Consider the following 14023-nt stretch of genomic DNA (forward strand, 5'->3'; position numbering starts at 1 on the left):
GGCTATGTGAGCAGAAATGTGAGAGGGCACAGAGCTGGTGGCTAGCTGCAGTGGAGAGGTGGGATGCGCCCAGCCCCCAGACGCAGGCAGGCTGGTGAGTACCCACATGAGGATGAGTGGCAGCAGATAAAGTCCCAGTGACAGGCGGGGCCAGATGACTCAGGTCCTTACAGCTCCACTCCTGAGGTTTGTGGGTCCTTATTCTGAGGAGGAGGGCTTGGAGCTTTGGCAGAGGACAGAGTCTATAGGGTTTGAGTCCTTCTGCCTAAAGGTTAAGTGGATAATGAAAACATATTTGAGAACATAGACAGGTATGAGCAAAACATAAGATTAGAAGAGAAAGCAAAAGCACAGAGTGCTCCGTGACAGAAAAGTGTGCCCTGGCTGAAGACCATGCCACTTGCCAGCTGAGGCACTTCAGAGGAGCTGTGTTAACTCTCTGTGCCCCACTTCCTGTGACCTGTGAGGACAGTGCTAGGCCATTCAGGACTAAGTAGGCCAACAGACATCACACATTTGCTACAGAGGCCGGCATGTATTAAGTAGGTGTATATTTAATTAAAGACAAAGAGAAGATGCAGCAAAATGAATGGCAGAAGGGTAGTGGGACAAAATGTAAGGGGCATGAGGACCGGCGGATGCTTTTCCTGTTTTGTTCATTTGTGTATCCCCAGGACCTTGAAGAGTCACTGGCACATACAGGCACCCAGTGAATACTGGTGGAACAAATATGTGAGCAAACAAATGAACAGAAGCAGTATAGTTTATCCTAGAAGCTAATGGAGGAGAGAATTTCAAAGGTGACCATATAATGTCAAATGTGAGATCCATATTTTTCTACATCTTACTCGTATGTATATGATCATGCTTTTTATTGCTATGGCTCTGGGAGATGCTAGAACATGTTTCTATTTTATTCAGAGACATAAAGCAGTGTATTTGCTCAGGTGTATGGGTGGAGTAGTAGCACGGCTCACTGAATGCAGATTCCCTAGTGTCTAGGAGGCTAAGAGGGAGGGAGGCTTCTGCTGTGGGGGTCACAGTGGTTTCCAGGAGGGTGAGGTGATTGGGTGAGCTGACGTCAGATGGCAGGTCTTCCCTGGCTGGTTCTGGGACCACTGAGCTCTGTTCTGTCCCTGGCATTGGAAGGCGGGGCTGGAGGTCAAAGGCATTGTTCTTAGAAATCCCGTTTCCCTTACAGCCCCTCCCACCCCCCCTCCCCCCACGCAGGAGGCAGTGGACTGCATTATAACTAGATGCTATTTATTTACAGACGCTATGTGAAGGGCCTCCCCAGGCACTTTCTTGTTTAGTAGGGTTGGTCTGACTTAAACGTATGCTTTCTCATGACCTTTCTTCAGGGGTGAATAAAACACCTCTGTGTTTGTGCTGATACAACCACATTTGGGGGCTCAGCCCCCAACCCTCACCATGACTTTGAACTCTGAGTCACGTGCAGGTTGATTAATTCCAAACCTTTTAGTTACCCCCAACGGGCCATGCCATCCATCCTCTTCTCCATCAGTGGCCTGCTTCTTGACGGTGTGGGGTCCTTCATCCTCTGACCTTCTCCCTGCTCACCCTTCCTACCATCTTTGTCGTCGTGGTTTCGGGCTCCTGAAGGCGTCTCCCCGAGACAGTCGTGTTCTTCGATAGCCTGAGTCCTTTCCATCGAGGCTCGCAGGGCGCCCTGGCCACAGCCTTTGCCTCAGTTTTAGGGATTCCTGCTCTCCTAGCCCCAAGCTCAGCTCACCCCAAACTGAAAGAAAAGAAAAGAAAACAGCCAGCCCAAACCTCAAAAGCAACAGCCATTGACAGCGTTTTCCTTTCTGCTTGTGGTTTTCAAAAAGATGTCTGCTGGTTTTCATTTCAGCAGTTGCGCTTGCCGTTTTACTGTTTCTTTTTCAATGATTCCCTGAGCCAAGGTCATCTAAGTCCTCCATGCACACAGCCTCAGCTTTCCCTGAGGGCCCACACCCAGGCACTTCTGCGCCTTGGTGGGAGGAATGCAGAGGCAGACAGTGAAGCACAGAAGGCTTCCCCTCACAAGGGAGCGCCCAGGGTCTCTGAGACTCTGCAGGCCGTGGGAGAAGCACTTCCCACGCACAGGGGCACATCAGCACGTCAGCACACGTGTGTTAACAAAGGCAGACTTTGTAGTGATGTTATGTTAAAGAGTGTTTACATTACAACTTTCTGTTAAGTAATTTAACAAATTCAACGACAAGAATGTATCTTGTTCATATTTTTATTGCAAAATTCTTTTACTCTGGGCCTGCACAGAATAAAGGGCACTATAGGTTCTGGAATAAATTAACAAACACAGTGTCCCATGGGACATTTGCAGGCACTCTCTGAAGGAGGTGTTGTACGTGCCATCCGTGTATTAGTCATGAGAAACTAGAGGTGCGAGCAAGTGCAGGGTCCCAGTCTTAACTCCAGTTTAAGTGTGTGTTCGATGCTGCTGGTGTGCAGACCAGCACAGGACTTGACCTCCTCCAGCAGTACTGGAGATGGTTTTGGGAGCCGGGCACCAAGTGTCAGGCTCAAATGCTGAGCTATTGAAACCTGACATCACCCATATGAACATTTACTCATTTCCCTTGGTGCCCATTTGAGTCTGACTCCACTAATAGAGCACCAGCAATCCCCGGAACTGCTTTGAAAACAGTGCACTATGGTGAAAGACACACAGATTTGAAGCTGAAACAGACCCGTATTCAAACGCCGGTGCTCTGATATGCCCCTATGTGCCCCTGGTGGGTGAAACAGGCCCTTTTACAAGGCTTATATAGGGTGTTATGCATGGCGAGTCTGGCATCTAATATGTACTCAACAAATGCTTGTCTTGTCCCTCACTACCCAGGTGCGTAATGCAGCTGAAAGAAAGGAAGGAAAGTGAAAATCTTTGGGGATGTATCTGTTCAATGTGTGCAGGACTAGTTGTTCTGATGTCCCCATATCTTCATTGTGTGTGCCGTATGGGGATGTTCAGAAGGGAAGGTTTTCTTCCTAATTAGGTGCCAGGAGGTTTATGAAGACAATAATAAATGATCTTCTAATTTCAAGATGCAGCTGTCAAGAAAAGAGTAATTATTTATTCCTAGATTGGTGATTTATCTTCTGTGGCTAGTTTCAATTATTTCACTAGCTTTATTCAGTTACTTGATTGTAGGTAGTGGTTTTAAATTATAAACAACCATCTTGCCCAGGTTTGTACTTGGACATAAAGGAATTCTAAGAAATGCAATATCATCCATCACTCGATTGCAAAGGTAACACAAAGCATACCTTATACTCATTACAACCCCAGCACATCATATAAATACACAGAGAATGCACTAAGCAATGAGATATAATGTTTGGATAATTGTCATTCTTACTGTATAGGAAAATTAAAATAAAGATAAAATTATGAAAATAATTACAGAAATCATTTCGATTGCTAGACTTAGAATTCTGTCTCTGTCACACATCAAGTTCCCAGCAGCAGTGAACAATTAGAATGGTGTTTGAAACAGGTGGTGACTCTTCTTTGAAAATAAAGTCTATAATTAATGCATCCTGGAAAAATCCCTGCTCTCTGTCCCTCTGCAGAGGCAATATCTATACTGGCAAAGGTGAATTTAAATTTTGTCAAAAAACTATGTCCCAAAGTTAATTCAAAATAACTTTTGTGTATGAGATCATAAAATCAAATTTTTGAAACAACTTGGATGTCTACCCTATCCATCAAATAATTTCCCCTATATAATACCTAACCAAGTGATAATTCCCTGTGCTTGAACATCAAATAGAAGTTTTAGAATGTCTTATTTTTTATTGAAGCAAAATATATTTTACTAAAGGCTCCATTTATTAATGACATTTCTACTTTTATGATTAAATAGAGTAATTTTAATTCCTCTCGTAAAACTATGTAATTCCTCCTTTAAAATCATCCATGTTTATCTCCTCCAAATCAGATGAATGTCTCCCCTTCTTTCCCATTCCTTTCCTCTTGGAATGATTCTAAAAGACCACAGCATTCTCCACCGAGCACACCCCACCTTATCTCGGAGCTTCTCAAGCACAGTGCTCAAAAGCGAAAGCAGTGTGCTGCTCCAGGAAGCCTGCAGATAAGTGCTCTGTCCCCATGCTCACCCAGTGACTTCTATCGACTTAAATACACTTCCTTCTCCATCATTATTTGTAAACAAGTATATCTGGTATGGCAGGGTTCTACCACTCCCTGTGCCCAGAGAAGCAGGAGATTATATATATATATATATGATGGAAAAGGGGCCACATGTTAAACCTGACAAGCTCAGGAGACTGAAAATAACCACATAGGATGGCGTGAACATAAAAATTCCTAACTATGGTGGGCCATGGTGGGAAGTCACATCCTTGGCTTGTAGCTTCCTTGACAAAGATCAATCTTTACCTTAAGTGAGCCTGTCTGTCCTCTTTTTGCATCTAAGATAACATACCCTTGGAATGTCAGAGTAATTCATCTCTTTCTCCAGACCCCCAAGGGGGCATAACCTACCACATAGAGCAGGAAACTACAAAATCCCTCATTGTTATCTTGTTCCCTAAATACTATTTCTATGTGCTGTAAAATATTAGTAACTATCCTGTACCCACCAATGTAAAAGAAGTGTGTGTCTCTCCATTTTGCTTTTTATCGAATCCCAGAGATTTCCCTGCTTTGCTTTCTCCCACCCCCTTAATCTACAACCACTGGATTTCATGTAACTCTCCTCCTTTGATTCTAATGTACAAAATGAGTTGCAAAATGGCCATTTTCTGGAGCATTTTCTCTATCTGTTGAGACCTTGCTTCCCAGCAATTGTCGTCAGTTTGGCTCAAATAAACTCTTACAACCTTTCTCTTAGGCTGGATGGTTTTTCGTGGAATATATATAATATATATATACATATATATATAATATATTATATGTAATATATATTATATATATATAATTATATGTGTATATATATATTGTGTGTGTGTATATATATATATATATATATACACACACAAATATGGCCTCTCTATCTACACTTTCTGGGTGGAACTCAAGGTGCCATAGTGACCTTGAGCAAATCACTTACTTTCTAGCCCTCAGATTCCATATTTGTAGATTGATGAAGAGCTAGTGTGAAGGTGAGATCAAGTCACTGTGATTCTAACTAAATACATACTCAAGACTTGTTGGTTATATTATTGCAATAAAATTATCATTATTTTGCATTTACAATGAATTTAGGTTATTATAATGAAATATCTCTTCTCTTAAATTGAAATGACTTAGCAACAGTAGGTTGGTTTAAAATTATCCTTAAATATATTATTTTTCAAACAACATATGTATAGTGATAAATAATTACATAATTTAAATTTTCTCTGTGCTGCAATAAATGAAGTTATCATATGCTTATGAAGAAAACTTAAAAACCAGCTGTACTGGGAAACACAAAAAGGAATTTTAAAATACCATTTCTAGATGAAAATTTGAATATTTAAGAATATCTGTAGCGGCTGCCAGATGACTCAGTTGGTTAGAGGGTATGCTCTTAACAACAAAGTCTCCGGTTCGACTCCCACATGGATTGGTGGGCTGTGGCCCCCACAACTAGATTGAAAACGGCGACTGGACTTGGAGCTGAGTTGCGCCCTCCACAACTAAGATTGAAGGACAACAGCTTGACTTGGATCTGATGTGTCTTGGGAAAAACACAGTGTTCCCCAACAAGGTCTTGGAAATACACACTGTTCCCCTTCCGCAATAAAAAAATATTTTAAAAAAAGGAATATCTATAAACTTGTTTTTGTGTGATACATATAAATTGATTCTTATTTTTCATGCAAAATTACAATTCTTAATTAATATGTAATAAACTTAACTGAAATACATTTATAATGTTCTAAACGAGGAGTTAATAACAGGATTTCTGCTGCACTAGAAAATAAAATACACAACAAATGCCCATAATTGAACACTCCTTAGGCTATATTGCATATCAGAAGCCATGGTGCCCATGAGAAACAAAAGGGTATTGGAAAAAATTCCCAAGCTATGGTACACATTTGGAGGTTTCTAAGAGTTTACATCATTAACACCATTTGAAACTTAGATAAGTCATCCATGCCTTGTAATTTACATATTTCATGACACGTGTTTTTCATCATCATTAACCACTTCACTCTTAGAGGGGCTGTTTATCCACCTTTCCTCTAACATCTTCTTGCCACATAGACACCTCCCCCTATCACCACCCACCATGGCTTGCTCTTGCTGGCCACCTGACTCATGAAGCTGACACCTTCTGGTCATGTCTCTGTGTTGTTCATGCTGCCTGTGCTGGCTGGCGGGCTCTCCCCAGCTATAGACAGTTATGGTTTTGGTAGGCCTGACAACCTCCCATCTTCTACATGCAGCTGTGGCTGATGTGTACAGAGGTTCTGTCTTCATCACTGCAGCTGTCAGAAAGTGGAGAAATGATCTGTTTTGTAGGCCCCATCATGCCTATTGTTTTCTTTCTGCAAACATGCAGGAGTTACAAAATATTGGTATCAGAACAGGTGTGAAGAGCCTCCCCGAAACAATGGACTATTATACAGTCCGTAAATGGCATTCAATTTTTTTTTCAATTTCACAAGAAAAGATCTATGATGGAAACTACCTGTAAAAATAGCTGCATAGAAAGCCATGAGGGCTATATAAAATTAGCTGCAAAAAAAGATAACTAATAGGCTGTACAGTAGTAACCCAATTGCACTACCTCATATGTGGGACACAAGAAAAGTTTGGAAGGTAAGCTGTCAACGGCCTCACTCTGGGAGACAGCACTATGGATTCCATCCCAAGTATCTTGGCCATTCTTTGCAACAGCCTCTTATTTTCCATGGCTTCTGATAACACAGTGTGCGTTATATCCTAAGAGTGCTCAGTTATGGCCACTTGCTGTGCATTTCATCTCACGGTGGTTTCTCACTTCAAACATTCCATACTTATTTTTTATTATCATTGATTGTACATTAAGAATGATGTTGAGTTAAAAAATAAACATCCATTTATGTGTATCACTAAAACAAATTTACTAATATTTTTGTCTATTTCTTTCCATCTCCAGGTTTTCTGAAAAATATACACATGAATCCTTATTTTGAAATATATATATATATATATATATAGCCAAAAAATGTATACACATTTTAAGAAAGGAAAAAAACTGTATTAAAATTACACTGATGGTAACCACTTTGAGCATTTCTTGTAATTGCAGAAGTGAAACGTAACTTGTATTCATCTTCTGTTATCGGTATATATTCATCTTTTGTTATCAGTATATATTAAGCATTACAATTTTAATACAGTTTTTTCCTTTCTTAAAATGTGTATACTTCTCTCTCTCTCTCTCTCTCTCTCTCTCTCTCTCTCTCTCTCCATATATATATATATATATATATATATATATATATATATATATGATCACACATCAATGAATCAGAGTATAATGACCATCTATACACTTGGTTCCATATGCTTCTATTTTTAAAAAAATCCTGCTGTCATGTTTCCCTGAAAATAAGACATAACTGGACAATCAGCTCTAATACGTCTTTTGGAGCAAAAATTAGTATAAAACCCGGTCTTATTTTACCATAATATAAGACTAGGTCTTATATAATATAATATAATATAATATAATATAATATAATATAACATAACATAATACCAGGTTTCATATTAATTTTTGCTCTAAAAAATGCATTAGAGCTGATTGTCTGGCTAGGTCTTATTTTCGGGGAAACACGGTATATTGTGGATGAGTTGAGAATCTTTGCTTTCCAACTCATCTCTAAAACTCAAGCTAAGACAGACTTGCAGACCACTTCAGCTATTTTCTTTGTTAAATTGACGGATTCACACTTAAAATGAGCTTAGGTACAAATTGATTTCATTTCATGAATGTATTTGCAGTCATAAATTATGGTGTTTTTTTTCAGACACACCTGTAATTAAAGTATGATGGCAGATAGCCATCAACATGAAGCAGCTGTAATACATTGAGTCCTCAGGATGTGTCACTTGCCTGCTTGCCAGATTTTAGAGAAACATTCTTTTGTTTGATTCAATTTTTGGTTCCACATTATTGAGATTGATCCTAAGTTAAATAAAAAAAAAAATGAGAGGATGTAACAATTGTGTCTATCCCCAGTGTCTTGTGGCAGGTAAGACTCAGTGGACAGAGTAGAATCTCAGAAGGTTGGTTCCATTACTTATTAACTTCATTGGCAAATTACAGAAGATTATTTGTGGAATGCGACTCTGGAAGAGCCAGGTCCCCCAGAAACCAAGAGTTATTGAAAGGAGAAGTCAGCTTCACCCAGCATCAAACCCCAGTAGAAGATGGCACAGTCCTGCTCCCATGAAGAAAGCACAGCCCACACTTGGATTATAGGAAGACAAGGCACATCCTGGAGCAGAGAAGACTTAGGGTTCCCAATGCTGGGGACACGCAAAGGTAGGGAGGTCCCTACAGATGGCCCGAGGATTTTCAGAAGGAAATCAAAATAGTGTGTCTTTTGGTGTCAAATGACATAAATTATGTTGTGTTGTTTGTTGTGGTTCTAGATGTTGAATTCTAAAGTTACACAAAAGTCAATAAATTATTCTTCATTATTAAGACAACTTTAGTCTTTTGTACTACATTATCTATATGAAACAAAGTAAATGATCTTGCCTAAATTGTTCTAAAACTAACAACGAAAAAGAAACCAAGAAAAACTGAGCTTACAATAGTTGCTGGTACTGAAGCAACTCACCATTTTGGAAGGCGGATCTTTTTTTTTCCCTAAACTCAATGTAATTAAGGTAATCCTAGCACTTTGAAATAATCAGTAATTAATTAACCAGTATTCTAATAGGTGGTGAGTTCCTCATTACTGAAAGTATTTGAGCAAAGAACAGTGATTAACAAAGTTCGCTTTCCTTGTTCACGTGAATGTACATTGTGAGCAGGACTTCAGATGACTAGCAGATTGAGCCAAACGTCTGTGAGCTTAGTCTATTGTAAAACAATGCTATTTTGTTTCCATTTTGGTCTTTCAAACCAGGACCTCATTGTTCTCCATGTTTAAATTATTTTTTTTATCTGTTCACTGTTCATTTCTTTATTGAATTCCCTAGTAATATACTTACAAAAAATTAGAAAAAGAAGACAAAAAAAAGATCATCTTCCAAAACGTCATTGCTATTTTACTAAGAGAATCTATAAGGCTTGCTGTCTCAGGAACATTCATCATATCTCCCTCTTTCTGAACAAATCAAAATCAGTCAATCTGAGTCCCTCACCCAATGTACATTCAAGTGTACAGGGAAACTGAACTTTGTTAATCACTATTTGCTCAAATACTGTCAGTAATGAGGAACTCACTACCTATTAAAAAATACCGATTACTAAATATTATTTCCAGGTGCTAGAATTCCCTTAATTGCATTGAACTTAAAAAACTCAATCTATTATCATTAAATAATAATATTCTAGCACCTCTTATTTGTCAATTCAATGGCTTCAAGTCAGAACTGTTGGAATATCATGCCTTTAAACCAGGACACACACAGCATACATAAGCTCCTGAAATGGCTATTGGTCATGGAGAAGGTGATATCTGAACAGGCTGCAAGGAGATGAGAAATGAGCCAAGTGGAAATATTCAGGGACAATACCAGGAAACTGTTTTGAGTAGAAAATGAGGTGAGTCCCAGGCAGCCTGAAGAATACTCAGGAAGCCAGAGTGCTGGGAGCAGAATGGGCTGGCGGACAGTCGGTTGAAGAGGCAGTGGGATGAGAGCAGCAGGGATGAGGGTTTTGCCCTTTTCATTCCTTTCTTAAACTTTAAGAAAGCACAAACCATATCATACAATATATGCATGACACATCCGGTATTATGTTTCCTGATAGCAAGTTCATAGGCTTTGTTAAGACATCTGTACTTGAGGTGAATATATTTCATGGTCAAGTGAAGGTAACATTCCCAGTGATTCTGCCCAAGTACAAAAGGAGGAAAGAGAACACAGCAAAAACAACGCACTGCAATGGAGATGAAAAACAAAGCAAATCAGCAGAACAGTCCATTCCTGGTGTGTGAATAAGCTGACTGTTCAGCCACATTGTTTTGCTCACTTGTCAGGAGCGGTCATAGTGAGGACAGTCACGTCCCCAGTGTGAGCTGATGCTGTTGAGGGCTTTGAGCAGAGGAGTGGCACGCTCTGCCTTCTGTTTTAATAGTTTCACTCTGGCTGCTTTACAAAGTGTTTACTGAAGAAGGCAGTGGATGAGAGGCGGTGGCACTTCTTCCAGAGGGTATGTGATGGTGGTGGCAAATAGCGACCAAATTCTGGAGCTATTTCCAGGTGGAGCCAGTTGATTTTTCTGGGAGAAAAGAGTCAAATTCAGGGTTTCTGGCCTGAGCAAGAGTGAGTATGGAGTGGCCATTCACGAGCTGAGGAGGCTCATAGAAGGCTGTGGGGGAGGCAGGAGTGCAGGTTAATTGCTGTTCAGTTTCAGATGCTCACTAGACATGTGACTGTTGCCTTTACAATGGAGTGTTTGCTTACATGAGGCTTATATTCAAGCCTGATGCATACATTCGGGTGTTAAGAGCCCCATGATGGCACTGTAAGGCAAGAGACTGAATAAAACCATGAAGGAAGTGACAGCACACTGAGCGCTCAACCCAGAGGTCACCATTAGTATATCAGAGGAAGTGGAGATGCTAGAAAAAGCAATAAATAACATGTGAAAAGACAGGGCTATAATTGAACTCAGAGAGCTCATAGCCATGAGTTACGGGACAAGTGTAGATCCAGGATGGAGGGATCAACTGTGCAAAGGTGACGACAGATCAAGACAATTAGGAATAAGGATGGATGATTGGAGGCTGATGATATCGTTGAGTGATTTGGGGGGGTGGGCAGGGGAAAACCCGACTGCAGCGGAACGCAGTGGGAATAGGGGCAGCTAAGAGAGTCAGAAATCTTTAGATAGGAAGAAGCAAAAGTAAGCAGACACATGCAGACAGTATTTGGAGAACTGAGTAGCAGTGAAAGCTTTTCTTCTCTGTTTGTCTTTGTAGAAGGGAGAGAAAACAGCCTACTGGCATGCTGAGTTCAATCTAGCAGAGGGGCTATTGGTTCAGGAGAGTAAGAGGGTGTGATACCTGCAGTGCCTTCCACTGAGTGGGAGGCTGCAGCCCTCAAAGCAGGCAAGGTGGGATTAACCTGGACACAGACCATTTATTCAGAGGGACACAGGCACAGGAGCAACATGTCGTAGGTGGCGAATTTAGTGGCCTGAGCATCTGGATATTCCCATTGGAGGATTTACTGGGTTTTTTTGTTTGTTTGTTTCTTTGTTTGTTTGTTTTCAGTATAATAGGTCTTCTGCCAAGGGTACAGACAGACAAGGAAGTGTTTAAAAGAGAAGAGCATTTATGAAATAATTGCTGAAGAGAATGGAATAGTGAATAGATGGAGGAGAGGTAGAATGCTTGCTCCACAGGGCTAAGGACACACTGAGGTTCATCGGCTGAGAATTTTAAAGTGCCAACATTATGTGTTGCCTTTCACCTCCTTTATTGCATGGAAACTCATGTATGGTAGGTGGATATTGGCTTTAACAGAACTGGGTTTGACAATGAATTAAATGAAGCAAAGGAAAGGTGACCTGTTGCATGTATGCAGGACGGAGTGAATGCAGTGGCTGAGCATCGTATCCAACTGCGCATGGAAGGACGTGGATGGAGGCATAGGTTAGCTCAGCACAGGGGTTCACACACACACACACACACACACACACACACACACACACACGGGCATCCATAAGCATTGTTTGAGGGAAGAATGAATAAACTCCCCAACATGTCAGAGGAGAAACTGTGTCTGACTTCTTTTTCAGAAAAAACCCCCCTATGAGTAAAGAAAGACATTTTCTTCCATATGTGTCTGGTGTTTTTTTTTTTTTTTTCCAATTTGTTGTTATTGTTAGTTACTAAGTTTGGTTTCAGTCAAAGACCTTTTTTTGCCTATGTCTTTGCTCCTGAGACTTCCTGATTTCAGAGAACACGATGAATGGAATTTGCTGAGGTTCTGTCCAAGATCTAATATCCACATTCAGCTTCTGACGCTAAGACGTATTCTTACAACAGCAAGATGAAATTGTGCATTTGTTCCTACAAAATGCTGTACATAAAAATCTAAAGTATTTAAAAAATTAGTGTATAAAGTTCCAAACATCTATAGTTATAAAGAATTTTGTGCCCTGTGTACAGTGCTTTTCCAAAATGTTTCCTCCCTCCACAGGCAATGGAGTACAAAATGTGTCCACTGTTGCTGAGTTTGAACTACTAGGATTCCAGAACCTTCTTGAGTGGCAGAATCTGCTCTTTGCCATTTTCCTGTTTATCTACTCCCTCACACTCACAGGGAATGTTGTCATTATTGCAGTGGTGATCCAGGACCAGCGGCTGCACTCACCTATGTACACGTTCCTCAAACACCTCTCCTTCCTGGAGATCTGGTATACCTCCACCATTGTGTCCCTTCTCCTAGCCAACCTGCTGTCTTGGGGCCAAGCCATTTCCTTCCCCGCCTGCATGGCACAGCTCTACTTCTTTGTGTTCTTCGGGGCTACCGAGTGCTTTCTTCTGGCGACAATGGCCTATGACCGCTATCTGGCTATCTGTAGCCCACTCCACTACTCTTTCCTGATGAAGCCGGAGATCTGCACCAAGTTGGTGGCAGTCTCCTGGGTGGCAGGGGTTGGCACAGGATTTCTGCCCTCTCTGATGATTTCCAGGTTGGATTTCTGTGGGCCCAACCAGATCAATCATTTCTTCTGCGACCTCCCTCCCCTCATGCAGCTCTCATGTTCCAGTGTTTATATGACTGAGATGGTCGTCTTTATCCTGTCAATCATTGTGCTGTGCGTTTGCTTTTTTCTTACACTCGTGTCCTATGTTTTCATTGTGTCCTCCATATTGAGAATTCCTTTTGTCTCTGGCCGGATGAAGACCTTTTCCACGTGCAGCTCCCATTTGGCTGTTGTCACTATCTACTATGGGACCATGATTTCCATGTATGCTCGCCCCCATGCCCACCTGTCACCTGAAATCAACAAGATAATTTCTGTCTTCTACACTGTGGTCACACCGCTGCTGAACCCGGTTATCTACAGCCTGAGGAACAAAGATTTCAAAGAGGCCATTTTAAAAGGCATGAGAAGAAAGTGTGGCATCTATGGAGTAAGAGTGAAGGGAAGTTTTTTAATTAGGTAAGGAAAATCACAGAACACACAGTGAATTAAGTTCAGGGACAGGTGACTGGTAGATTCAGAGCTTCCAAACATGAATGCCACATTGACATGACATTGAATTCTACAAGCCAAAATGAAACAGCTTCTTCATGGTCCCTTGCCAACAATTCTCAGAAGATAAATAGTTTCTATCAAACAATTTTGGGGGCAATTTTATTCTTAGAAACGTTCACCTTCTAATGCGAATCTGATTGTATACTTCCAGGGCATGATGATCACACACGTTACTTTCAGATTCTACAATAGGATTGAACTTCTCTTGAGTTCATAAAGCCTATATATGGAAAGTTACACATTTTAAAAGTACTGTTAGGAGACTGACCTTGTAGACTCCATCCTGGTGCTACTTGTGCTTGTTAAATATCTGTGGAATGCATGAATGAAAAGAAAAGAAAATACATATGAAATGTGTGTTGAACTAAATTATCTCCTACTGACAAGAAAGAACAAAGAAGGATTTTTGAAGTGCCAAAGATTTGTCTATAGTAACTTAGACTTTTTAATGCTTTTTGTGTAATGAAATTCTAGGGAAGGAAGGAAGGAAGGAAGGAAGGAAGGAAGGAAGGAAGGAAGGAAGGAAGGAAGGAAGGAAAGAAGGAAGGAAGGAAAGAAGGAAGGAAGGAAGAAAAGAAGGACAAGGGAGGGAGTATAAGTGA

At 40.7% G+C, this 14023-nt stretch overlaps 1 protein-coding gene across 1 annotated transcript; it reads left to right on the top strand.

Annotated features, from left to right (window-relative positions):
* The first annotated feature begins 12336 nt into the window (after positions 1 to 12336).
* LOC117017007 (olfactory receptor 11L1-like) lies at positions 12337 to 13329 on the top strand. Its single transcript, XM_033096905.1, has one exon. The coding sequence runs from the start codon at positions 12337 to 12339 to the stop codon at positions 13327 to 13329; it is 993 nt and encodes a 330-aa protein (XP_032952796.1).
* The last annotated feature ends 694 nt before the right edge of the window (positions 13330 to 14023 follow it).

Source organism: Rhinolophus ferrumequinum, chromosome 24 (assembly GCF_004115265.2).
Source record: "Rhinolophus ferrumequinum isolate MPI-CBG mRhiFer1 chromosome 24, mRhiFer1_v1.p, whole genome shotgun sequence".
Taxonomy (NCBI): domain Eukaryota; kingdom Metazoa; phylum Chordata; class Mammalia; order Chiroptera; family Rhinolophidae; genus Rhinolophus; species Rhinolophus ferrumequinum.

What these genes read in the sequence shown, in the direction of transcription:
- LOC117017007 (XM_033096905.1), top strand. Translation starts at nt 12,337, where the DNA reads ATGTTTCCTCCCTCCACAGGCAATGGAGTACAAAATGTGTCCACTGTT.